Here is a 25504-nt window from a genome sequence, read left to right on the forward strand (position 1 = left end):
AAGAATTTTGAAGATTATATGGGTAGATCATGTAACAAATCAGGAGGTACTGAATAAAATAGAGGAGACAAGAAATTTGTTGTGCAACTTGACTAAAAGAAGTGATTGGTTGATAGGACTCATTCTGAACATCAAGGGATCACCAGTTTACACTCATGCTCATAAATGAAGGGTAATGCTGATACATGGGGAAACAATGCTCTGGTGGGCAGTTTGCAGGTTTAAATCACCTTAGGGTATGACCATGCAGTGTATTTGACCTGCGGTCGTCGCACAGTGGCACTGGCAGGAGTCCACATACGCAGAGGTGTGTTGGTGCATGTCAGAGTACGGTGAAGCGAGTAAGTGTGCAGATGTTTTCAGATGTGCTAATGGTGACTGTGTTGAAAATGGCTCAAAGAACTCATATTGATGATGGTATGAGAGGTAGAATACTAGGGCAACTGGAGGCTGGCCAAACACAGCAGGTCATACCACGGGCCCTCCGTGTGCCACAAAGTGTGTTCTCAAGATTATGGCAATGACTCCAGCAGACAGTAAACGTGTCTAGGCACTACAATACGGGACGCCCACAGTGTACAACACCACAAGAAGACCGATATCTCACCATCAGTGCCCGCAGACGGCCATGGAGTACTGCAGGTAGCCTTACTCGAGACCTTAGTGCAGCCACTGCGGACAGTTGTCTACATACACACAGTCTACAGACGAGTGAACAAATATGGTTTATTCGCCCAGAGACCTGCAGTGTATTCCACTGACCCCTGATCACAGGAGAGCCAGTAAAGCCTGGTGTCAAGAACACAGAACATGGGCATTGGAACAGTTGCCCCAGGTTATGTTCATGGACAAGTCCAGGTGTAGTCTGAACACTTGATTCTTGCTGGGTTTTCATCTGGTGTGAACCAGAAACCAGATACCAACCCCTTAATGTCCTTGAAAGGAACCTGTATGGAGGTCGTGGTTTGGTGGTGTGGAGTGTGATTATGATTGGTGCACGTACACCCCTGCATGTCTTTGACAGAGGAACAGTATGTCCGCCTTTTCAGGGGTGCACTAGGTTCCACCTTCCTCCTGATGGATGATAATGCATGGCCCCATCGAGCTGCTATTGTGGAGGAGTACCTCGAAACAGAAGATATCAGGTGAATGGAGTGGGCTGCCTGTTCTACAGACCTAAACCCCATCATGCACATCTGGGATGCTCTGAGTCGACGTATCGCTGCATGTCTTCACAGCCCTAGGACACTTCAGGAGCTCTGACAGGCAGGCACTGGTGCAAGAATGGGAGGCTATACCCAGCAGCTGCTCGACCACCTGATCCAGAGTATGCCAACCCATTGTGCCGGTTGTGTACGTATGCATGGTTTTCATATCCCATACTGATGTCAGGGTACATGCACAGGAAACAGTGGCATTTTGAAGCACGTGTTTCGGGACGGTTTTCTCAACTTATCATTTATGAGCATGAGTGTAGTATTGGTGGGAAGTGTGGAGGGTAAAAATCATAGAGGGAGACCAAGAGATGAATACAGTGAGTAGATTCAGAAGGATGTTGGTTGTAGTAGTTATTTGGAGATGAAGAGGCTCGCACAGGGTAGAGTAGGATGGAGAGCTACATCAAACCAATCTTTGGAGTGAAGACCACAACAACAACTCAATATTCTTTGTTATTTCTCACAATATGCAGCCACATTTATTGTTGTTTTCAGTATAAGATCTGTAACTTCCTCATGTGAGATACTGCAGGTTATCGCGACAACAAAGCTCAATAAACAAAGGGCAGTATTTTTATTCACCATTAAAACAAATGTTTTAGTCATTATAGTGACTATGTTGAAAAATAGACAGTTCATGCATATACTATCAGTGCATAAATAAATCATTTCTCATATTCATTAAGAACTCCATCCAAACAGGCCTTGAAAGCCCAATGGTAATGAGTGAGTACCATATCATTCCCAGCTCATAGGCTTCACTGGATGCTGATATGGAGGGCAAGTGGTCAGAACACCTTTCTCCTAACCATTGACAGTTTGTGAGACTGGCGCCACCAGTTTTCAATCAAGTAGTTCCTCAATTTGCCTCGCAAGGGCTGAGTGCACCTCATTTGCCAATAGCGCTCAGCAGACTGAGGCAGTCACCCATCCAAGTGCCTAGCCAAGCCCAAGATTGCTTAACCTCGGTGATCTGACAGGTACCACTGTTACTACTGTGGCAAGGCTGTTGGCTTCTCATATTCACACCTGTTTTAATTTCCGTGCCTACCAGATGCCGTAGAGGGAACAAATACAAGTACTCATATTTAATGGAGGTGCATTTATTATTGTATCATATTTTGCATTTCATTTCCAGTTCTTATATGAACCTCTATATCTCATATATACAATATAATGCATCACCCTCAATACATACAGACTACAGTACATCAACCTTTTCAAATAATTTATACTATTTATGTTCCATTCTAATTGATATGTCATATTTCTTGTTGATATGACTTTGGAACATGGAACAACTACTTAATTGTTTTAAGTCTGCAAGCTTTTGTGCTCAATGTCTCCGATGATAAAATGTGAGTTGCTTTGTTAGGCCATGCCATATTCCTCTTCAGATTTCTTCAGTTATCAGCATGTTGATCTGTCTGCTGAGATCTTCAGGATTTTGCTGGCGTCCATCCAGGGGTACCACTGGAATCCTGAAGAGCATCCCACCAAAGGACTTGAAACGTCAGTCATTGAAGAAGTTTGAAGAGGAATTTGATGCAGCATAATGTCTCAGAAGATTTTGTCACCAATAACTAATCATTAATTCTGGTCACTAACTAAATCCATTGAGGGATCATTAAAATTGGTCTTGTGCTATCTGAAAGATACAAAACATTAGCAAATAACCAAACTTTCTTGGCATCAAATACACCTAGGAGCATCCACAGCAACACACACACTAACAAGATTCTCAGCAATGGATCAGATACATCCATGACCACCATGATATGCACACTGAAACGTGACTCTTGTCAAGATGACTGATGAGATTGGTTGAATTGATAGAAAATGACATAGATTCACTAGTATTGAATGTTTTATGGTATTTACCAACAGTAGGTAGCTGATAAAACATTGTTTAGTGCATCTTTCTTGCCAGTAAAGAAGATTATTTCAAACTCAAGTACACTTAACATTTCAGTGATTGTTACTTCCGTGTGTCACTTCTGGCTTTGTATTATATATCCTCTAATCATATTGTTTTAGGTTAATCATTGTTGGCAACACTCAGAAATCAATCGTTCCTAGATTGTCAGTTGATTTCTGTCATTTCAGCTGCTGCTCCCATCTGCCACCATGCCGAGACTCATCTTGGAGAGCAATAATAGTAGAGTAGGCAATTGTAATTGTTTCAACAGTTCTAATCCCATCCGTTATATACCAATGGATCATGTGACGAGTCCTGAGATGAGTCATAGTGTGTCCAATGTGAACTACTGCTGTTTTCAGCACCTGTAACTACTTTAAAATGATCAAAGATTTAAATTGCAAATATGGAAACTATAGTAAGTAGTACAATCAGTGGCAAATTTGATGTCATTGAAAGAATAGTTGAGTGTTTTTTGACTGTGAAGATGAGCTGCAGACTGTTCTGTTGTCTCCTCGTGGTATTACTTCCCCAGATAACACCAACTTTGTTTCTTGGCAGAATGTTCTGCCAGCTGGACATTGTAGTGCTGCTAATTTCCCAAAACTTTTTTTCACACGTGCCAGGAAAACTGAGGACTCACCGCACTTATTTTTCGTTAAACTATGTGTCTTATTTCTTCCCTAGTAGATGAGACAAATATTTAAATTATTTCAAAATTTCACTTCCACATTTCTTAAATCTGTAAGTAATGTACTGAACGATAAAAAAATGCAGTAGCTGTATTGTTAAAAAATGGTGATAGTGTAAGAAGAATAGTCAACTCACTTGTATGAGTCTGACATCTTTAAAATCAAACAATGGAAAATTCAGGATGGAATGTAACAATATTATGAGAAGGAAAGTTGCTACTCGATATATAGCAGGAGATGCTGAGTTGCAGCTAGGCACAACAAAAAGACTTTCACAATTAAAGCTTTCGGCCATCAGCCTTCTTTTTGTTGTGCATATCTGTAACTCAGTATCTCCGCTATATGGTGAGTAGCAACTTTCCTTCTCATAATATTGTGACATCTTTAAAAAAAATCATAATTTTAGGGGAACACCATCTTTTTTCTGTGATGCTATGTAGATTCTCTTGTTTTTAATTTTATTGGTTTTATTAATTATGTGAGTGTTACACTGTATTTAGAGATAAGTATTGATTAACTATTCTGAAAACTCACTGATCCTTTCACTTTGTGCATGAAAATTTACAATATTTATGGTAACACTGGCTTTTATTTTTCAACATTAAATCCATTTAAACTGAATTTCAAGTTACTTTTTTCACTGGAGATATGACACTTTAAGATACTTTAATACTGCTTAGCATGTACTTTATCAATTGTTCTTGTCAGTTTATGTTTCCTTACCTCTTTTTAAGTTCTCAACATGGGCACATGTGTATTGAATCTCAGTGTAAATATATTTTAAGATCAGAGAAGCCAGTTTCAGAACTAGCATGTCAGTACTATAGCATACTGTACTGTTGCTTTGTTAACCTCATGAATTGACTTGATAAGAGAATTACAATGTCAGAAGCAGATTATTTTCATGTTTTACTTTATGATGTTAAGGAAACATAGGATAGGTTAAATCTGAATTCAGATTTTTTTGTGTGGAGTAATACACTAACTGAAAGGTGTTGACATTTTTCTTGTAGCGTAAATAACAATACAAAGGACTGTAAAAATAATTATTATGTTCTGTAGGACTCATGTTTGAGGGACTGGGATTCAAATTATTATCCAGCTAACCAACTTTAAGTTTATCAAGGTTTCCTAAATACCAGTTTCCTTTTTGACACCTTTCCAATATGCCGTTGTGCTCTGTATGTAATGATCTCAGGGTGGATAGTATGTTATACTTAAACCTCCCATCCTTCATAAGTTTTGAAACAAATCTCATCAGTAGCTTTAACAAAAGGAGAATTTATGTATTTATCTAAAATTACAAAAAGACAGAAAACCTAGCTATTACTTACCTTTAGGTGGCAAATATCCTGTACAGCCAATAGACACAATTGGATGAAGAGAAAAAAAATAATTTTGAAACCTACACTTTCATTTTAGGATTATTGTTAAATAACTATCTTCAAAAAGCTGAGATTACAACACAGTATATGCTTCACCTTTTCCTACCTGCAGACTTGCATCATTCTCAGTAAACTAGGTATGTCTGTAGGTGTTAGTAAAATGAGTTTTGTATGTGGTAACAAACATAAAAAAGAAAGCTGTAATACTGGTTAACTCTTTTGATGCTATTAAAATATTGAGGAAGATATAGATTTTGTGATAAAAGGAGGTGCCAGATTTGTACCACAGTCTCTCTGTATAAAACTCTCTTAATCTGTAACGGACAGTTAGTCAAGTACTGCAACTAATTGGGTAATACACAAACGAAGTCTTTGATTTATTGCTTCGGTCACTGAAGCAGTAAATTGATGATCTTGTTTGTGTGTCATACTCTCTGTATTCTGCCACAATTCCGGTTGATAGATATACTTCTGCTCATAAAAGAAAGCACATCCTGAAGTATGACATAAGAAATGAGTCATTGTTATTTATGCTGCAGAATTGGGAGACCATTCTTATAGTGGTATGCATGTAATGAGATGGATGTTGGGATCATATGCAGTGGCAAGAGGCAGTGTATCACATGACAACCAGCCAACAGTTTCATTGTGCAGTGTCTAACTGTACTGTGCATTTTGGGATGTGCATAGAATATTTAACAGTGATTTTTGTGCTAGTTTAGGTATGGTGAAGGTACTTAACCATCGTAGTGTTGATTATTGGGAGCAAACATTAGAAATATCACTTTAAGAAATGACTCTCCCTCAGAAGGAAGAACATTGCCCCCATGTGGTACTTACTCAAACGCTGCCTTTTACTTGGTTAAGCAATAGCTGGAGAGAGAAATGTGGAACAATGTCAGGGAGCACAATGGTACTGCCAAAAAGTATGTCCTGTCCCTCTCTGCATAGATCACATTACACATTTGCCTTCTTACTTGCACACCACTATTGTGGTGCTCTTCTTAGTGGGATGGAGCAATAATGAAATTGTTGTTGCTGTTATAGAGTTGCTTGCAGTAGATATGGCAACAGTTCAAATTTCCATAATATTGCTGTAGCTCAGTTCTGAGAGGTTCATACAACATTTTACAGTCACAGAACTCTTGAGGCACAAGGAAAGTCAGTCCTCAAAATTTGTGATTGCCATAACGACCGTTCTATGCCAAATATCTATGTCTAACACATTACCTTTCAACTTGGGATTACTAACAGATTATACAAGGTACATCTCATAAACAAATCAAACAGTTCTTGCTCATTAAATGACTGTAACTTATTTTACTTACAAAGTATAAAACAAAAAGAAAAATTTTAACAGTTGAGCGCAACTTTGGAGGCAAAAGCAGCTACTTTGTGTCTACTATCAAAGAGGCCTGTTCACAGTGAACATTGGTACCTGTAATGTTTCTGACATTAATCATTAATCTTTGAAGCCAGATAACATTTATCGAGAGTGGTTACTAAGGTACACTTACATTTGTTGTTATTATTAGTGTATGTTTACAGAAGTGGCCTACAGTGGCTGCAGCTGTCTGTTAATGTGTAACTTGACTCATTCCATATTCACGAAGGTTCTCCTTTATGATGGGATTTATGGAGCACAGTCCAGTAGTGTGTAAATGAATGAATGAATGAAAAAGAAATTAAATTTTGCAGAGATTCTCAGTTTCTTACTTTAAGTCTGCTGGCAGAAACAAAAAGGAGAACCCCTTTGAGTTCTCGCCAAGGACATGTGTAGAGCACAGTTAGTCAGAAACTAACTTTTATTGTTCAGAACTAATACCATTAAGTAGTAAGTGTAATGATTTGCAAGTGTAAGAATTCTAAGATCTTTGAAGAGGCCTCAGCAACTATGTTCATAATGTTGTATGTATTCTTTCCAGGTTATCCTCTACTATATTAATTTAAGCCAATATTCCATCAACAGCTACTGAAAAAATATTTGCCAGTTTTTATGCGTACAGTTCCAAATTCTCACAACATTATCAACATATAAAATTAAAACAAAACAAGATGCACACGAAATCTACTCATACTAGAAACATTTGAAAGGTAAAGATGTTCCCAACCCAAAGGTGTGTTTGTACCGTAGTGCTTTATTAGACTTGGCCATATTGGAGGTGATAGCCTTTGATGTCATCCATTCATAGAACTGACATTCTAATAATTTATAAAGGGGTCTACTGTTTAACGTGCACTTGAAACCGCTGTTGAGCTTAGCATTTTTCACATTAACAGACCATTTCCAGATGTCAAAGAATAATAAGTGACAAAACAAATTGTAGGACGAAGTAAGGATTGAATCCCAGACCTTAAAATTTCTCTGCAAGTATATCTCTACACAGGTGATAGTGGGACTTTGGCTGTTCAATATAAAATGTCGAATCAGAGTACCTTGAGCCATCTAAAATTTCCAGTTGTTGTTTTATTTGTACAACAAGTTTCAAGGCTACATTATACTGCCATTACGCCCCTTTGTAAAGACAACAATGATAACAGTGTTAAATACAAAACAAAGGCTAGTGTGTAAATATTTATATACAGAAGTCATATGTAGTATCATATAGGAATGCTTCACGTTGTGGCATAAACAACAGTGAGCACCCATAAACAAATGGCCTATGTACACTGTAATAAGTCAGTTTTCCTGCAGAATACTTGCTGGATGTTTCATTGAATGAAAAACCTAAGAAAACCAATAACAGTTAAAGTGATCAGTACAATTTATTTTTCGACTCTAATCTGTCTGAAATGTGTGATTACTTGCACTTAGAAATATTGAGAATGATAGAAGTTGTTGGCGAGTGTCGCGATAATTATGCAGCCACGTGAAGATTGTATGCCAAAAGGTATCCCGATGCCCATCATCTCATGAAGGTTACAGTTAGGTCTCTGGCAAGACAAGCTGAAAGAGGAACCTTGAAAAGGCAGAGACAAAAGACGAGCCTGAGAGAGGGATTGTGCTGGGAGTTGGTACTATCATCGCTGAAGTTCCGCACCTTTCAACTCGTAAGATTCAGTGAATACATGGTGTACCTCGATCAATGGAATCTCGTGTTTTAAGATAGTTTAAATTCCACCCATATCGCTTAGATATTGCCCAAGCAATTGAGCTTCGGGATCCTGAGACACCTGGCATTTTGTCAATGGGCTGATATGCAAATACATCGTGATCCTTTTTTCTTTGCACGCACTTTCTTTACAGAAGAGGCAAGCTTCGACAACATGGGAGGAGTCAATCTTCATAACACACACTACTGGATGGAACCAAATCCTTGCTGGCAATGAGATCATCGAACATGGAGACGGTGATCAATCAATGCCTGGGGGGGGGCATAGTTGGAGATTACGCAATAGGTCCTGTTTTTTATGGCAGAACGTTGAATGGCTTGTACTATTTTGATATTCTCCAAAATCTGGTGCTTTGTTTATTAGAAAATATCCCCCTAGACATACAAGCACAGATGTGGTTTCAACACGACAGCGCCCCTGCATATCAGGCCTTACCTGTCAGGAGATACCTTAATGCAACTTACCTTAATAGGTGGATTGGTATCGTAGTGCAATTTGTGAATTCCTGCAAAGATCACCAGACTTAATGTCATTGGAATTCTTCTTATGGGGAGCTGTGAAGTAGAAGGAGTACCCCACTCCCCCAACAATGCCAGAAGGTACGAGAGAAAAGATTGTGGCTGTTTTCCATCCAGTCACCCATCAGACATTGAATGATATCGAGATCAGTTCCTGACAGAGAGTGCAAATGTGCATTAGGCAAAATGGGCAGTTGATAGAGCATCTGAGATCCTAAATTTCCAGTAAGAACTATGTTAATCAGCCTTTCCAGGGCTAACGATGTGCAAAGTCTGCTGGGCAACCTCCACATGGTGAACATTGGGTTCTGCTAATGCCAATGGTATTTACTTTCAGGTTAATCCCTACTGAAGAATTTTGAGGCATTTTAAGTTCAAGAAAATTTCACCAGTGGACAGAATTCAGAAACCATACAAGATTTTCATTAAAATTTTTTCCCAATCTCACTTTGTTATTGATATACTAGTAACTTGGGAAAGTTATAATGAAGTGCCCCCTGGCGACTAACGTTTCATTTTTCGGAGGAGGGGGGGGGGGGGGGGGGGGGAGTTCACCACAAACAATTCGAATTTTTTTCATGTAGAACACAAATATGGAAAAAAAATAGGGGTTATCATTTGCAAAAATGAACCTGACCTTGGTTTCACCTTGAAAACAAGGTTCATGGTCATTGTGAGGTAACCACTCCATGACCACTTCAAAGCTTACGACTTTTACCAGAGACTTTTTTTGCAAAATTGTGCCGCTCCAAAGATATCAGCCAGTATAGATTAAAATGAGACACCCTGTATAATACTTGTGCTGCCACTTTTGTTGTATATTTAATGCTGTTATCATTTGTGTCTTTACACAGAGATCTGATGATGGCAATATGTTATGCTGAAACTGGTTGTACAAATAAAATAATAACTGGAAATCTTAGACAGCTGAAGGTTTTTTGATTTGACGGCTTAAAGTTTCTAGTCTAGCACTTATCCACTGAGCAACTAGACACACACATGGAACTACAATGGGCATCGATACAAAACAGCTTAAGAACTGAGGAGCTTTTTGAACTGGCAAATATAAATAAATGTAAAATATTTTGAAATCATAAAATGTGTATCAGAATATGATAGTTGACAATATCTTCCAATTTCTGAACTATATCTCAGTAGGTGTTTTGACCTCTGTTGCAAGGGTTGTTATTAAGGTAGTAACTAACAAGTTAAGTTCCAAAAGAACCTTGTAAAATACTGTAACTGTTCAGTGCATCATTGGTGCAGATTTTGTCTCTACCAACTACATGTCTATCAAGTACAAGTACACTGCTGGCCATTAAAATTGCTACACCAATAAGAAATGCAGATGATGAACGGGTATTTATTGGACAGATATATTATACTAGAACTGGCATGTGATTACATTTTCACCCAATTTGGGTGCATAGATCCTGAGAAATCAGTACCCAGAGCAACCACCTCTGGCTGTAATAACGGCTTTGATACGCTTGGGCATTCACATCCCCTCTGAATCCATGCCCCACCTCATCTCTGTGACACCCTGCGCACCCATTTTCTACATGCTTTCCAAAATGCACAAACCCAATAACCCTTGACACCCCATCGTACGTGGTTGTTGTGCCTGTGGTGAAAGGATTTTGGCCGTCAGTGACCAACAGCTCAAACCAGATACCTGTAATCTATCCTCTTCCATCAAAGGTACCAATTGCTTGCTTCACTTATTTTCCACCATCCTCCCTCCTTTGCCTCTGATCTCCTCTCCCCTCACCCTGTTATCCCTCCTCCTTTTCTATCCCACTCCAGATTGCTATTCACACAACAGTAGCATTCCTGTCAGAGCTGCTGGTGGTAGCGGTCATGTGTGTGTGAGGTGTGCTTGCTTGCTTGTGTGTGTGTGTGTGTGTGTGTGTGTGTGTGTGTGTGTGTGTGTGTGTGTGTGTGTGTGTGTGTGTGTGTGTGTGTGTGTGTGTGTGTGTTTTCTTTGCTGAAGAAGGCTTTGACTGAAAGCTGTAATGTGTAACAGTCTTTTCGTTGTGTGCCTGTCTACAACAATGTGGGTCATCATCACAGTGAGTAACAATTACTTTGTTTCCTTATACTGTTCGTAGTTCGTATTAATAGGGAAGGACTATAGTTAGATTTTTGTGATATTGTGTTGTGAATCAGGGTTTGCATGTTTTAGTAATTTTTTGTTGTAGCCTTCTTTAAAAATCCTCGAAAGAACCACATGGTGTTTCTGAAACACTTTCAGATTTGTAGTGGAACACACGTAGGTTTTACATTTTTCAGTGGATGTTTGCAATCTTTGATCTTCATGACCAAGATAAAAGTTCTTTTTTCCAGCAGTCTTTCTTCACTATTGTTGGTTTGTTACAACATAAATCCTATCGTGCATTTACAGTTTCCCCTGCTTCCCAACTGGAGTCTGAAGTTTCCCAGAATACTAAAAGGGTACATGTGGGCTTTCAGACAGAACATCCTTCAGATCTTCCAAGAATTTACATTTTTTCTTAGGTCCTGCCTGTTGTCTTGGTTGGCTGGCGCATTTCATTGGTTAAAGAATAGACTCTGTTAGGACATATTGAGAATAAAAGATACTTTGGGGATTAAATTAAAAGATACTGTGGGGGTAAAATTAAATGATAGGATCCAGTATCTGCAACCAAGTGAAATACATTCCTTACTCTCCCCACACACTCCTTTGTGGAATATGTACTTTCATAACTCAGAGGCATAAAGTAGGAATATAGTTTTTTATGATACTCTCAGCATAAATTACATGCCTAATAGCATTGTGAGCAATTACTTTGTTAACAGTTGTGAAGAAAGTTATCCTTTGCTTGCATTTGTATCCAGTGCCTTCTGGATGCTCCAACTTATCGTTGTAAAATGATGATACACACTTTATAATGTAATTATGAAAAGTATATTGAAGGAAGTTTAGAAACATGAAAATATTTACCTCCTCTATAAGGGAACAATATTGAACAGAACACATGCATCTTAGTTCCACATTGTAGGTATAGCATATTGTTAAACTTCCCAAGATTTGATTATTAGATCATGATAAATGATAAAGAATTCAATAGGGCTCTAGATTACATAGTTAGCTGGATAAATTTTAGTTAGCTGTTGTTTCTTATAGTGCCTGCTGTTCAGCAATCAATTTCTATAGGAAAAAAACTTGCTTCTCATGTGCAATGCTTGAAATATGCATTTTTTTCACAGGTTTAACCACATCTTTGTATCTTTTTTACAAATATTTAAATAGTAATAAGAAAATCATAAGCTTGATGTATGGTAATTTATCAACAAATGATATTGTGTGTATAAGGGGCAGTCAGATGAAATTGAGATAGATGTAAAAAAAACGTAAACTGTTCATTATTTTAAAATTAGTCACCATAACTGTTAATACATGTATCCCAATGTGAGACAAGATGGTCATTACCTTCATGGAAAAATGTTTACTGTTACCTATGAAACTGCAATCGTACCAAGGCATGCCCCTCTTCTTATGAAGCAAATCAATAGCCACAGATGTTTTTCTTCAGAACTCCAAAAATAGGGAAATCGCATGGGGAGAGACTGGGATTGTATGGAGGGTGGTGAGGGCTTCCCAGTGTAACTATTGCAGCACATGTGAAGCAGCCTTCCCAGCAAGTGCTTAGGCATTATCCTGCAATAGAACAATGCCATCTTTCAACATCCTTGGGTGTTTAAACTTGATGGCATGCTTCAATTTTTGCAAAGTGCCCACAAGCTGTTGTGCATTAATTCTTCCAGTAAATCAATGATCAGCAGGCTCTTGCAGTCAAAGAAAAGGATAATCTTGACTTTCCGAGAGCTTGTGTGCATGGTTTTGGAATTTTTCGGTGATGATAAATCCATGTGCCTCCATTGTTGGCTCTGATCTTTGCTCTCTGGCTCTAAATGATGGTACCAAGTTTCATCTCGCAACAACATGGGGCAGGAAACAGTATTCTTCATTGTAATACCATTCCATGTACACCAGTAATGTCAACATTCTGTTCGATTTCTGCTCCTCCGTCAGCCTGTGGGGAACCCACTTCACACAGATTTTCTGGACCTCCAGAAGCTCTGTCAGGACGGCGTGAGCGGTACCATGACTGATGCCCAACATGAACTAACTGTCTTCCATCATCCACTGTCAGTCATTTCTGTTGGCAGAATCCACTGCTGCAATGACAGAAGGGGTAATGACATGATGGGCCTGTCCTGACCAAATGTTGTGTTTCAGTGACACCCAGCCTTCTCACAATTGTTTATTGCACATGAACGCATGTGCATATGCTGCCATACTGTGTTTGTCATACACAGCAGGCATTTGGGCATGACTTTCACTACCTGACACTCATTCCACAGTCAAAAACCACATTGTACGTCACTGTTCTTTTTTCTGGACACACATATGATTCACTGACCTCACATCTGGGCTTGTCTAACAGACAATTGGCATAGCAGTGAATTTTTGCACTGTTTCTTTCTAATTCCCCGTACAGGGTACCCCTACTTCCACAACTTCCTGTGTTACCAGCACCCATGCCATGCTTTGTCTGTAGTCTGTCTCATTTTCATTTGACAGTGCATTATACTAAATTGTTGATGAAATGATGTTCTGTTTTTACAAATGATAAATTGAATTAAATATTTTAGTAATTGCTAATTAATTGATAGATGAGATAGTGATATTTGAGTGAGATGTTGTAAAAAAATCAGTAAACACATACATCTGTGTAATGGTTTTAGACTTTTCATGCAGACACTAACTCATAGAAAACATGGGTACAAACATTAGATTGGCACATAATTGTGAAAATGAAGAAGTAAACACATAGGAAGCAAGGATGTAAATATTAGGTTTTCTCATAATTTTGAGAATGAAGAACTGAGCTAAACATAAGAGGGTAGTACACAGTTGTGAAATTAACGTATACAGTAATTATCATTAAAATACAGGAATGAGAAAGTGATTACAGGTAACACATTAAATCATTAAATAAAGCTGAATGAGTTGAACAATATACATGACAGCGTGACACATAGATAAATGACTGAAGAAAATAATGAGAAAATCTCTATTTCTTTCTCTCCCTCCCTCCCTCCCCCTCCCTCTTTTCCCTCCCTCTCTCTCTCTCTCTCTCTCTCTCTCTCTCTCTCTCTCTCTCTCTCTCTCTCTCTCTCTCTCTTTTTCTCTCTCTCCCCCTCCCCCTCCCCCTCCCTACCCCCTCCCCACCCCCTTCCTATCTCTGTTCCTCCTACTTTTTCTCACTGTTTAATTGTTGCTATATGTCCATCTCTCTGTGTTAATGATTTGTATTACCATTTAAAATGCAGAATGTTTCATCATCATGTCACTCTTCTGTTTATTTGACTCTTTGTCAGGCAAAATTCACAATTTGTTCTCTGGTCTAAATGTTGAATAACGTTATTGCAGAGGCTGCCAGCATGGTGCTGGGGAGGAAGCAGAGTCTCAAAGGGGACACTGTCCTCGCAGACTATGGTCCAGAAGAGGCTCTCAATGAAAGCGCTGATATTGAATGGGTGAACATGGTAATCTTTATATCAGCTGATATTTAACTTAGTTTTTTATTGTATGTATCACCACACCTTTCAAGCTAATCAAGCTAAGTAACTGCTTCAAATATAGAGTAATTCTTTTGAATACAACCCATAGTTTATTGTGTAGAGGTACAATTTTTTTGCTGTGTGTTCAAGCACTATGTTGAATTCATGAGACTTTTAGGATTCAGGCTTTACATCAAAATCATCATTAACACATTGTGTAGGTTTTCTGAATAGCTATTATCTGGAAAATTTCAGTTAAATTTTCTGGGTAGGTATATTCTATATTGGATAGGATATGCAGATATTTTGTTCAAAACCAGAACAATTTATTTAACTAATGCTTATTTTTATGGCAAGGCTTATTAACTCTATTCATCTAACAGAATAGAGCCCGCTATTTTAAGAAACTAGTACAGAAAAGGTTTAACATGGCATTTAAATCTGTACGCCATTCCACCAAGCGGTGTGTAGCAGTGTGTATATGTTGCACGAGAATCATTTCCCACCTTCCTGTTCCATTTTTAGATATTTTATTGGTAGGGTTGGTAGGGGAATTATTGCTACTTCTTTCTATATGTGAACTACTTTTTCCCTCCTGATTACTGTGTAAAATATAAGTTGGCTGAAGTAATGTGTTTCTTGACTCACATTAGAATGGGTTTTTGAAATTTTGAGAATAAGGCCCATCACAATGCCTTTCATGTAGCTTCTCCCTTTGCAGTTTGTTCAACATTCCTGTAATGTTCTCATGGAGATTAAATAAATATCTGATGAACTTTGCAGCTTGTATGTGAATCTTCTGTCCCTTCTACTAATCCACAGTGGTAAAAGTCCCAGTAAGATGAACAACCCTGAAGAATTAGTTTAACCAAGTTTTTATAAGTTACTTTGTCTGTATATGAATTGCAGTTCCTTAGAATCCTGCTGATTCATCTGTCTGGCATCTACCTTCCCACATCTAAATTTATTTTGATCTTCCTCTTAATATTGCCACTGGGCACATACTCTCAAATACCTAAAGATTGTGACTGATTCAAGTAAGTGTCTGCCAGTCTTGTAGTCACTTTATTTATTTATGTACATTACATTACTTTTTTCTTATATTTCCACAACAAATAGCTCCCCTGCCTCTGTGCTTGCAACTTTATAGAACCATATAATCAGCTGGATAATTTAATAACATATGTGTTTGTGTGTGTCTTACTTTCCTTTGTGATGTGTGTCTTCATTTCTTTTGTGACATGTGTTATGTATTTAATCGTTTGATGTAGCTGACTGTAATTAATTTAATATTACATTTGTGTTTTTGATCACCATGAGAGACAGAAGGAAGAGTATGAAGCCCAAAGCCAGCACACAGCCTTCTTCTCTTGTACAGCACTAATGGGCCCCCAAGTTTGGACAGATGCATCATTGTACAGCCTTACTCCATGAGATAATGATAAAGGGTGTGATCTTCAATCCAAGATATTTGTATATATTCCAGTGCCACCACTTCTCTCCCCAACATAAAAATAAATGTAACTCCCAACTGTGGATAACACCAGTAATAATAAAAAAGGACACTTCATAAGCGCAGTCCATGGATCCTAGCAGGCCCATCAACACAACATGATGGCCAGTAATTACAAGTACCATCTAATCCACCAGCCAAAAATAAATACAATTCTTAATTTTGACTTGCATGCTAAATTTCAAAAACTTGATCTCCATAGGAAATGACACAAGTTCTCAGAAACACAGTAAATCACCAAAGTTTGCAAATGTAGTGAATAAAATTTTGCTGTGAATCAACAGCAAAATTTTCACATATTCTGAGGGCACAAATTGAAATAATTCTAAACTAAAATGGAAATGTGTAGCCAATTCAACACAGTGACACAGCTCCTGATTCTGGTATGGTCAAAAACTGAGACCTCACTCCATCATCCAGCTGGGCCCCAAATACCCTTAGGCTGAACTTTCCAAGATTACATGTCAACAATGTAGGAAAAGATAGATTGTGATTTACTGTAAAGATGACATTTTAAGTTGCAGACAGGTACAGTTAAAAGACACTAATGTAAGCTCTCAGCCACAGCGGAGTGTTTGCTGATATGAAAGTTTCATATTAGCGCACACTCCACTGCAGAGTGAAAATCTCATTCTGGAAACATCCCCCAGGCTGTAGCTAAGCCATGTTTCCACAATATCCAGTCTGTCACACAGTTTTAATCTGCCAGGAAAGTTTCATATCAGCACACACTCTGCTGCAGTGTGAAAATCTCATTCAGCAAAGAAATTCTGGTTGTATGCAAAGGCTGTGTGTCTCCAACATTAGTATCCAGTCCCTAGTGAATGAGGCAGGAACTGAAATTGAGGATAGTAAAGCAAAAGCTGAAATACTTAACTCCATTTTCAGATGTTCCTTTACCCAGGAGAACTGCTCCAGTTTAATTCTCATACCACTGAAAGGATGAATGAAATAATTATTAGTGGCAGTGGTGTTGGGAAACAACTGAAATCATTAAAACTGTAGAAAGCTCCAGGGCCCAGTGATATCCCTGTCAGATTCTATATTGAATTAGCAGCTGAGTTAGCCCCTCTTGTAACTATGATCTATCTAGGCCACTGGAACAAAAAACTTGCCCAGTTCTTGGAAAAAAACACAGGTCACACCTTTTTACAAGAAGTAGAAGTGATCCACAAAACTACCTTCCAATATCCTTGACATTGATTTGTTGTAGAATCTTATAACATATTCTTAGCTCAAATATAATGAAGTGTCTTGAACAGAATGGCCTCCACAGTAGCAGCCAGCATGAATTCCAAAACATTGATGATGTGAAACCCAACTCGCACTTATCTCACATATCATACTGAAAGCCTTGGATCAAGGCAGTCAGGTAGATGCAGTATTTCTTGTTTTTTGAAAAACATTTGACTCAGTATCACACCTGCAGTTCCTGTCAAAAATACGATCATATGGGGTATTAATTGAAATTTGTGACTGGATTGAGGACTTTTTGATAGTACACAGCATGTTATCTTGGATGGAAAGTCATCCCCTGGTATAGAAGTAACTTGATGTGTGGCCCAGAGAAGTGTTTTGGGACCCTTGCTGTTCATGTTGTATATTAATTACCTTGCAGACAATATTAATAATAACCTCAGACTTTTTGCAGATGATGCAGTTATTTATAATGAAGTACTACCTTAAGGAAGCTGCATAAATATTCAATCAGATCTCAATAAAATTTCAGTGGTGCAGAGATTGGCAACTTCTTTTAAATTTCAGAAATGTAAAGTTGTGTGCTTTACAAAAAGAAAAAAACATTGTATCTTATGACTATAATGTCAGTTGGAATCGGCCAACTCGTACAAATACATGGATGTAACTCTTTGTAGAAATATGAAGTAGAATGTTCACATAGGTTCAGTAGTGGGTAAAGTAGATGGTAGACTTTGGTTTATGAGTAGTATACTGGGGAACAGTAATCAGTCTACAAAGGAGATTGCTCACAAATCACTCATGTTACTGGTTCTAGAAAATTACTCAAGTGCGTGGGAACCGTACCAGATAGGACTTACAGGAGATATTGAATGTGTACAGAGAAGGGCAGCACAAATGTTCACAGCTTCATTTGATCCATGGTAGAGCGTTACAGAGACACTGAAGGAACTGAACTGGAAGACTCTTGAAGATTGACATAAACTATTCTGAGAAAGTCTATTAACAAAGTTTCAAGAACCTGCTTTAAATGATGATTCTAGGGATATACTACAATCCCCTATGTATCACTCACATAGGTATCATGAGGATAAGATTGGAATAATTATTGCACACAGAGGCATTCAATCAATCAATCATTTTTCCTGCATTTCTTATGTGAATGGAACATGAATAAACCCAAATAACTGGTACAATTGGAGGTATCTTCTACCATGTACCTCATGGTGGCATTCAGAGTATGGAGTAGATGTAGGTCTCCTTCTTTTAAATGAAAATTAATTTTCATAGCTTTGTCTGTTATTGTTTTCCTCTCCCTGATAATCTTCATTAATTTTACATGCTGCAGACACAAATTTGGTACTGAAATGTTCAGAGCATCATAATTCTCTGTACCTAGTATGATTGTAGTGATATATACACATAGGTAACATGCTTTGAATACTGTCATCACACATGCTCAGAGGAAGTTCAGTTTGTTCCCAATTAGATATTTCCAAGTGGCTGCCTATCCCATATATCTGGCCAGCACATGATGCAGTGGCTCTTCATTGGCAGCTTCAAGTGGATGTGACACATCCCCTTAATTGCTGAGTACCCCATGGTTGTTCTGGATCTGATGTTAGCATCTCTCTGCTGCTTTGGAGAACTTATTACATCACACCACGACAGGCTGTAAGGGGCATTCAAATGAAACTCAGTCACTAGTGTAAAGTAACGGTAATGATTTTATTAACTCAAAAATATAGTCATACACAGTACACATACTCAAAAATAGTCGTCAAAACTGTTGGCATATTTATCCCACTGTGACACTAGCCGGTCAGTTCCATCCTTGAAGAAGCTAATAGTCTGCTGTCGGATCCAGGCATGGACCCAGTCAAACACTTCGTCATACGTTTGCAAATTGATGTCTGTGAATATATTGTTTTAGAGGTCCAAACACATAAAAGTCACACAGTGAAAGCTTGGGACTGTATGGTGGATGTCCCGGCATATCCCACCAAAACTGCTGCAATGTCATCTTCACCGCATTGGCTGTATGTGGGCAGGCATTATCGTGCAGGAGGATAACATCATTGGATAACATGCCTTGGCGTATTGACTTGATGGCTTGTGTAATGTTCTGTAAATTGGCTTGATAACGCTTGTCACTGATGGTGGTTCCCTGTCCATTAACTCGGCAAACAGTGGGCCCTTGTGGTCTAAAAAGGAGGACATCATGACCTTACCAGAACTGATGTGCATGGCCTTTAATTCCTTTGGAGGTGGTGAAGTTACATGTTTCCATTGCTTGCTCTGATGTTTGCTTTCCGGTTCAAAATGGCGACACCGTGTTTCGTCACCCCATGACAATGCGTGACAGAAAGCCGTATTCCTCCACGTGCTGACACTGCAGATGACTCAAAGACAGTGCCACTGTCGGCAGTCAGTTGGTGGGGAACCCATTGCACACAGATTTTTTGAAAGTTCAAGTGTTGATGTATTATGGTGTGAGCTGTGCCCACACTAGTACCCAGTAATCAATGGATCTCGTCCATTGTGGTTCTGCAGTTGTCCATGACTAAAGCATTCACTTCCACAACTGTTTCCAGTGCAATGACACGACAAACCTCTCCAGGACAAGCATCATCTCCCAGTGACCTGCAGCCCTCAAGGAATCATTTGCACCATTCCACACAACACTTGAATGACTCAGACTGTACTCATCGTACACAGCCTTCATTTGTTGATACATTTCATGACCTCCAACCCCCGCTACCACCAAAAATCGAATCACTCCTCGTTGTTCCTCCTTACTTGCCTACATGTTCGTTAGTAGATGATAACTTATGTGACCACCTTCTCTTCGACATGAAACTACACTGGCACTATGCAACATCAAACAGTGTGCACGTGTCAGTCTTTCTACCAATAGTTGGCACCACCATACCCACAGTTATGTGGTGCCAACTCATGTGTAAGGCAAAGGTAGACACATTGACCAGGTTTCATTTGTATGAACCTCATACTTCACATTGTCTGGCCCAACATTTATAAGTATTGTTCTCATACAATGCACAAGCAAGTATAAGAACTAAGAAAGAATATACGAGGGTTGTTTTTTAAGTAAGGACCATTCGCGCGTATAGTCCCGTAGTTCGTGCGGACGCCGCAACAAGCCACCGCGCCACTTGCCGGCATCCTTCCCGTTCACGCTGATGCAAGTTTCAGCTCTGTAGCTGATGTGTATGCATCGCTGTGCTACTTTATAATGTTTACGATTATTGACTCGACCGCTGCGTGTGAGATACGGTCAGTGATACATTTTTTGACCGCGAGAAGCCTATCAGCTGCAGAAATTCATCGTCAGTTAACAGAAGTTTATGGCTTGAATGCAATGAGTGAAGGTAAAGTGTGTCAATGGGTTAGAGAGTTTAAAAATGGCCGTCAAAACGTCCATGACGAAGAACGCTCAGTCCGGCCCTCTGTGATCACTGATGATTTGGTGGCTGCAGTCGAAACAAAGATTCGTGAGGACAGAAGATTCACAATTTCCACTCTTTCTTTGAAATTTCCACAAGTTTCAAGGTTGGTTTTGTTCAAAATTGGGTCTGAAAACCTAAACTTTAAGAAACTGTGTTCTCGGTGAGTATCCAGACTCCTCATAGAGAACCACAAAGGGAAGAGATTTACTACTTCATTGGACTTTTTGATTCGTTACGAGGAAGAAGGGGATGACATGTTGAGTCAAATTGTCACTGGAGATGAAACATGGGTATCCCATATCACTCCCGAAAGCAAGCGACAATCGATGGAATGGCGACACACAACCTCAACCATCAAGGTCAAAGCCAAACAGATGCAGTCAAAGCGCAAGATTATGGCAACTGTGTTCTGGGACCGGTGCGGTGTTTTGCTAGTGGACTTTACACCACAAGGAACGACAATCAACTCGGAAGCCTACTGTGCAACTCTAAAGAAGCTCCGCAGAGCAATTCAAAACAAAAGGCGCGGCATGCTGACAAAAGGAGTTTTGCTCCTGCACGATAATGCTAGGCCTCACACCTCTCAAAGGACTCAGGATTTTATTGATTCTTTTGGCTGAGAAGTTTTGGACCATGCACCATAAGCCACGACCTTGCTCCTAGCGATTTTCACCTTTTCCGGTACCTGAAACACCATCTTGGCGGGCAGCGCTTCAATGACGATGATGAAGTGAAAGCGGCCGTGAACTCTTGGCTGTCGGAGCAGGCGACCGAATTCTTTGAAGAAGGAATTAAAAACTTAGTTGTACGGTATGACAAGTGCTTAAATAAACAAAGCAACTGTGTAGAAAAATAGGTAAAAGTGTGTAGAACCAGAAAATAATAGTTTTTTTACAAAAGTATTTGTATCTTTTTTTTTAAATAAAAATGGCCCTTACTTAAAAAACAGCCCTCGTACTAATATGGATTGAAAGTTTCTTGAAGTGCGACATTATTTTTGAACCTGTGCAAGCTACATTAAAATTTTGTGGCGTTCTCTCATTTATTTGCCATTTAGTTTTCTCGTGTGTTAATTTATGTTGCACTGCATTCTAATACTGCCATTACTAATCTTTCTTTCAAAATTGTTTTGATACAGCTCTTCACTGTACTATATTCATGTAAGTCTTTGCAGTTTAATCTGTGAACTCTAATCGAAAACCCTGTGTTGATATTTGTTAAATCAATAAAGAAGCAGATGATGTTGTTAGTTCTTATCTTCAGAAGGTGCAATTTCCAGTATATGTTACAGCAACATACATCCATAAGTGCATCTTTCATACCCACACGTTCCTTCTTAAAAATGAGAAAAGAGGAAAACATTAAACAAGGTAGGTCAAGGACATAGATACATCACGTAAGACCAAGTTTAAGAAGAACCCATGAAATATGCCTGTGCAGAAGGAAGCTGTCATTTTGGACTATTCCCCCCCTCCCACCCCACCCCTCACCCCCTCCTTCACCCACACCCACCCACCCACCCACCCACCCACCCACCCACCCACCCACCCACCCACCCACCCACCCACCCACCCACCCACCCAGCCACCTGAGTCAGAAACTGCGCAGAACTTTATATCACATGGCTGTAGGATATTAAGGGATACTACTAAAACAAAATTTGCATAGTTTACATAATGAACTAAATGATATTCACCCAGATTTGAATAACAGTAACTGCAGTGCCTTCTGCCTTCATCAGCTGTTCATCACTATATGCCTTAAGGCAACATGGACAGGTAGTACAGGTAATGCATTGCCTGTTCTCTGCATTCACATTTTGTCAGTCCTTTGGAAAATCCCATTAAACAAAGTTGATCGTGGATTTGCTTACACCTTAACATAGACTGTTCAGTGATCTCCACATGGACTACTCTAAAGAATCTCCAGGCAGTAGATGCACAGCAGGTTTCATGTATGTTTTCAGTTGTCACATGTAGCTGGCCACAATTGTTCTCTGGCAGCAGGTGGAGACGTAGTTCATGCTGCTGTTGAAGTAAGGAAACTTCTTCTGGATTTCACTATAGACCATGGTAGTTTATGGCTGTGAAGAGGGTGTAAATGCTTTAGTTCATCCATTTTAATTTCTATGTCTGTAGCTACTGTACCACACTCATGTGGTACAGTACCTTCCAAATAATAAACCTTGTCTGAAGGTGTCAGTTTCTGACATCCAGTTGTAAGTTGTGTAGTTTCATTCAGTGCAACATGTACTTGCATTGCCTGGGCAAATTTGTACCATACAAAGCATGCAGACTCCTCGGCAGAGAAATAGGATTCTATGGTGAAGGTTCTGATGACTTGAAGTTGGACTCCCAAGTTACTGCCAATGAGTTTCTGAATGATTTTATTTCAAGCTGACACTTTTAGCTTGGTGCTGAGACAATGTGTACAGTATGTTAAAGACCTGTCTAAAGTGATGCTGAATATTTTAGCATAAAACAGTCCTCCCAGCTAACTTTTGGTTTTCTATTCGCCTGTCTTTTTCAGAGATGGGAAGTACAGACCTGTATTTGTTGAGGATTAGGTTTCTGGTGGTTCTTACCATAATACTCAGTGCTGTTGTAGAACTTGTTCAGCCTCCTTAGACTTTTTTGCTTGGGTTGCTAAAGCAAGATCATCTGCGTTTAGGGGGTGATGACTTGAAGTAACTAGTATAATGCCCCTCATGCATGTAAAGTGTGGGAATCTTCAGCAGTGTTCTCGCTATCAGAAGCCATTTCAGAAGTGATGGCACAGTAAATGGTACAGCACCACACGCCACACGTTTGCTTGTGACATGTATTTTTGTGTGTGTGTGTGTGTGTGTGTGTGTGTGTGTGTTTTCATTTCAATCTGCAGTCCCATTCCCAGCTGCAATACGATTCTCAGATGTGTTACTGGTCTGAGGACAAAAGGGAGTATTATAAAAAAGAAGTCACCAGATTCTAAGAAGAATGCAAGGGCACTGAAAAACTTCAAGATTTTGAGACGGGCATTGATTTGGAGCCAAGAGCGGTCTGCATAATGACACTTGCATAAATTAGAGTTAAGTTGTGAAGCAGAGCATACTATTTTGAGTGAAGAGATAACATTTCAACCAAACAAGATGTGTAGTGTTCAACAATGGAAGGAAGCAGATTGTGAGCAAGCAACAAGAGGACTCTGGTCTTTGAATGCAAGTGCTGCTTGAAGACAGTGAAAATGTGATAATCATCATGAGTGACGAGGCTCATTTTCGTTTGAATGGGGAGGTTACCAAGAAAATTTCTGTTACTGGAATCTGAGAATCCGTGCATCATCCATGAAACATCACTCCATGCAGAGCGATGTAGTGAGCAATTAGCAATGTCAACAACTTTGGACAAATATTTTTCCAGATTAAAATGGTATGACTGTGGCTGTCAACATTGAACATTACATTCACATGCTTAACAATTTCTTATGTTCTTTGACATCTATACAGTAAGAACAACAATTATTTTCAACAAGGTGGTGCTACCCATCACACTGCACGTGGTTCGTCACATGTTTCTAGGGAGGGTCATTTCCCATTTTGGTGGCATCCAAGGTCTCCACATCCCTGCCCCCCCCCCTTCCCCCTTCTCACTTTAAGCACTTGTGACTTCTTTCTGTGGGGATACCTAAAATCACATGTGTATTCCCATAAAACCCGCATCTTGACTGATTTGAAGAACAAGGATCAAGCAGGAAGAGGAAGCAATTGATCATGAACTATTGTACTGTGCTTGCACAAATTTTCAGCACGGGCTTGAAACCTGAATTCAAGAAAGTGTACACCACCTATCAGACATTATCTTTCATTTGTAACATGCATTTCAAGTGGCATGTAAATATAAAGATGTCATTGTAATAAATTTACTTTTACATTGCAAATGAGATGTGCACTGTTCATTTTTAAAATATCTGATTTCTGTTGTCAAATGTTAGGCCTTGGTTGGTGATTGGTGTGTGTATTGAAGAGTGCAGCAGCAAAGCATTCCCTGTGAAGCCATTCTTTTGGTTTCTCCAACAACTTCTGTCTTCCTTGAAACTCAGTGAAGATCTTTCAACTGTGCTGAAGAGTGCCAACTATTTTCATGAAGCCATGATTTTGTTTCATGCTGTAGATCTTGTGTAGCATGATGCAGTGTTGAACACTGTAACAGACTAAATATAGGTCAATAAAAACAACTCCATTCATGGAAGGTCTTTCAAATCCATCCTCTGTGTATTGGATTAAGTTGGCTATTTGTGCTGTGTGGTATTCTTTTGAGGTCTGAAGCCTTGGAACCTGCCTGTTAGTTAGTTCATTAGTTAGTTACATGTTCCATGGGTAATTTGAATGATTCTTTTATCAAAATGATGTGGAGTGAATCACAGGATATGTATATGTTGTGCCGCCATGCAGTTACGCGCATCCTCTTCATGCGGCACTGTCTGCCAGCCATGCAGCATCAGTGCCACCTAAGCGGCCAGCCAGCCAGCGTCTGCTAGACTCGGACTCAGTTATGATTTGACTGTTAAAGTGTACACATGTCTTACTCTGTTTACTTTATTTGTGACTTTCATGTATTGCGTCTTCCTAGAAATATATTTGTTCAAGTTGAAGTTATAACAATTGGCGATGAGGGTGGGATTTTTCTTTTCCATCGTTGACCCACATGTTTCCATGGCTACTTTAGAGCAACTATTCAAAGGTCTCATAGAACAGCAAATGCTTCTCACAAATGCGATTCGTGATTTCATCGTGGCATCAAATGCGGGGCGTCTCTCGTCATTGTCTCTACCTCCTTTTCCTCCTTATGACGAGATGGCGGAAGACTGGTCAGATTACGAAAAACGTCTTCGACAGCACTTCTTGGCATTTCAT

The 25504-nt window shown here is 39.2% G+C and overlaps 1 protein-coding gene across 1 annotated transcript in view; it reads left to right on the plus strand.

Annotated features, from left to right (window-relative positions):
• The window catches only part of LOC126276364 (sodium leak channel NALCN), a 361108-nt gene that overhangs the window by 37883 nt on the left and 297721 nt on the right, over positions 1-25504 (plus strand). The window contains exon 3 of the mRNA XM_049977270.1: positions 14306-14421. Within this exon, the coding sequence (XP_049833227.1) occupies positions 14317-14421 (105 nt within the window). The 5' untranslated portion in view covers positions 14306-14316. The remainder of the gene's footprint in view (positions 1-14305; positions 14422-25504) is intronic.

Source organism: Schistocerca gregaria, chromosome 1 (assembly GCF_023897955.1).
Source record: "Schistocerca gregaria isolate iqSchGreg1 chromosome 1, iqSchGreg1.2, whole genome shotgun sequence".
NCBI classification, from domain to species: Eukaryota; Metazoa; Arthropoda; class Insecta; order Orthoptera; family Acrididae; genus Schistocerca; species Schistocerca gregaria.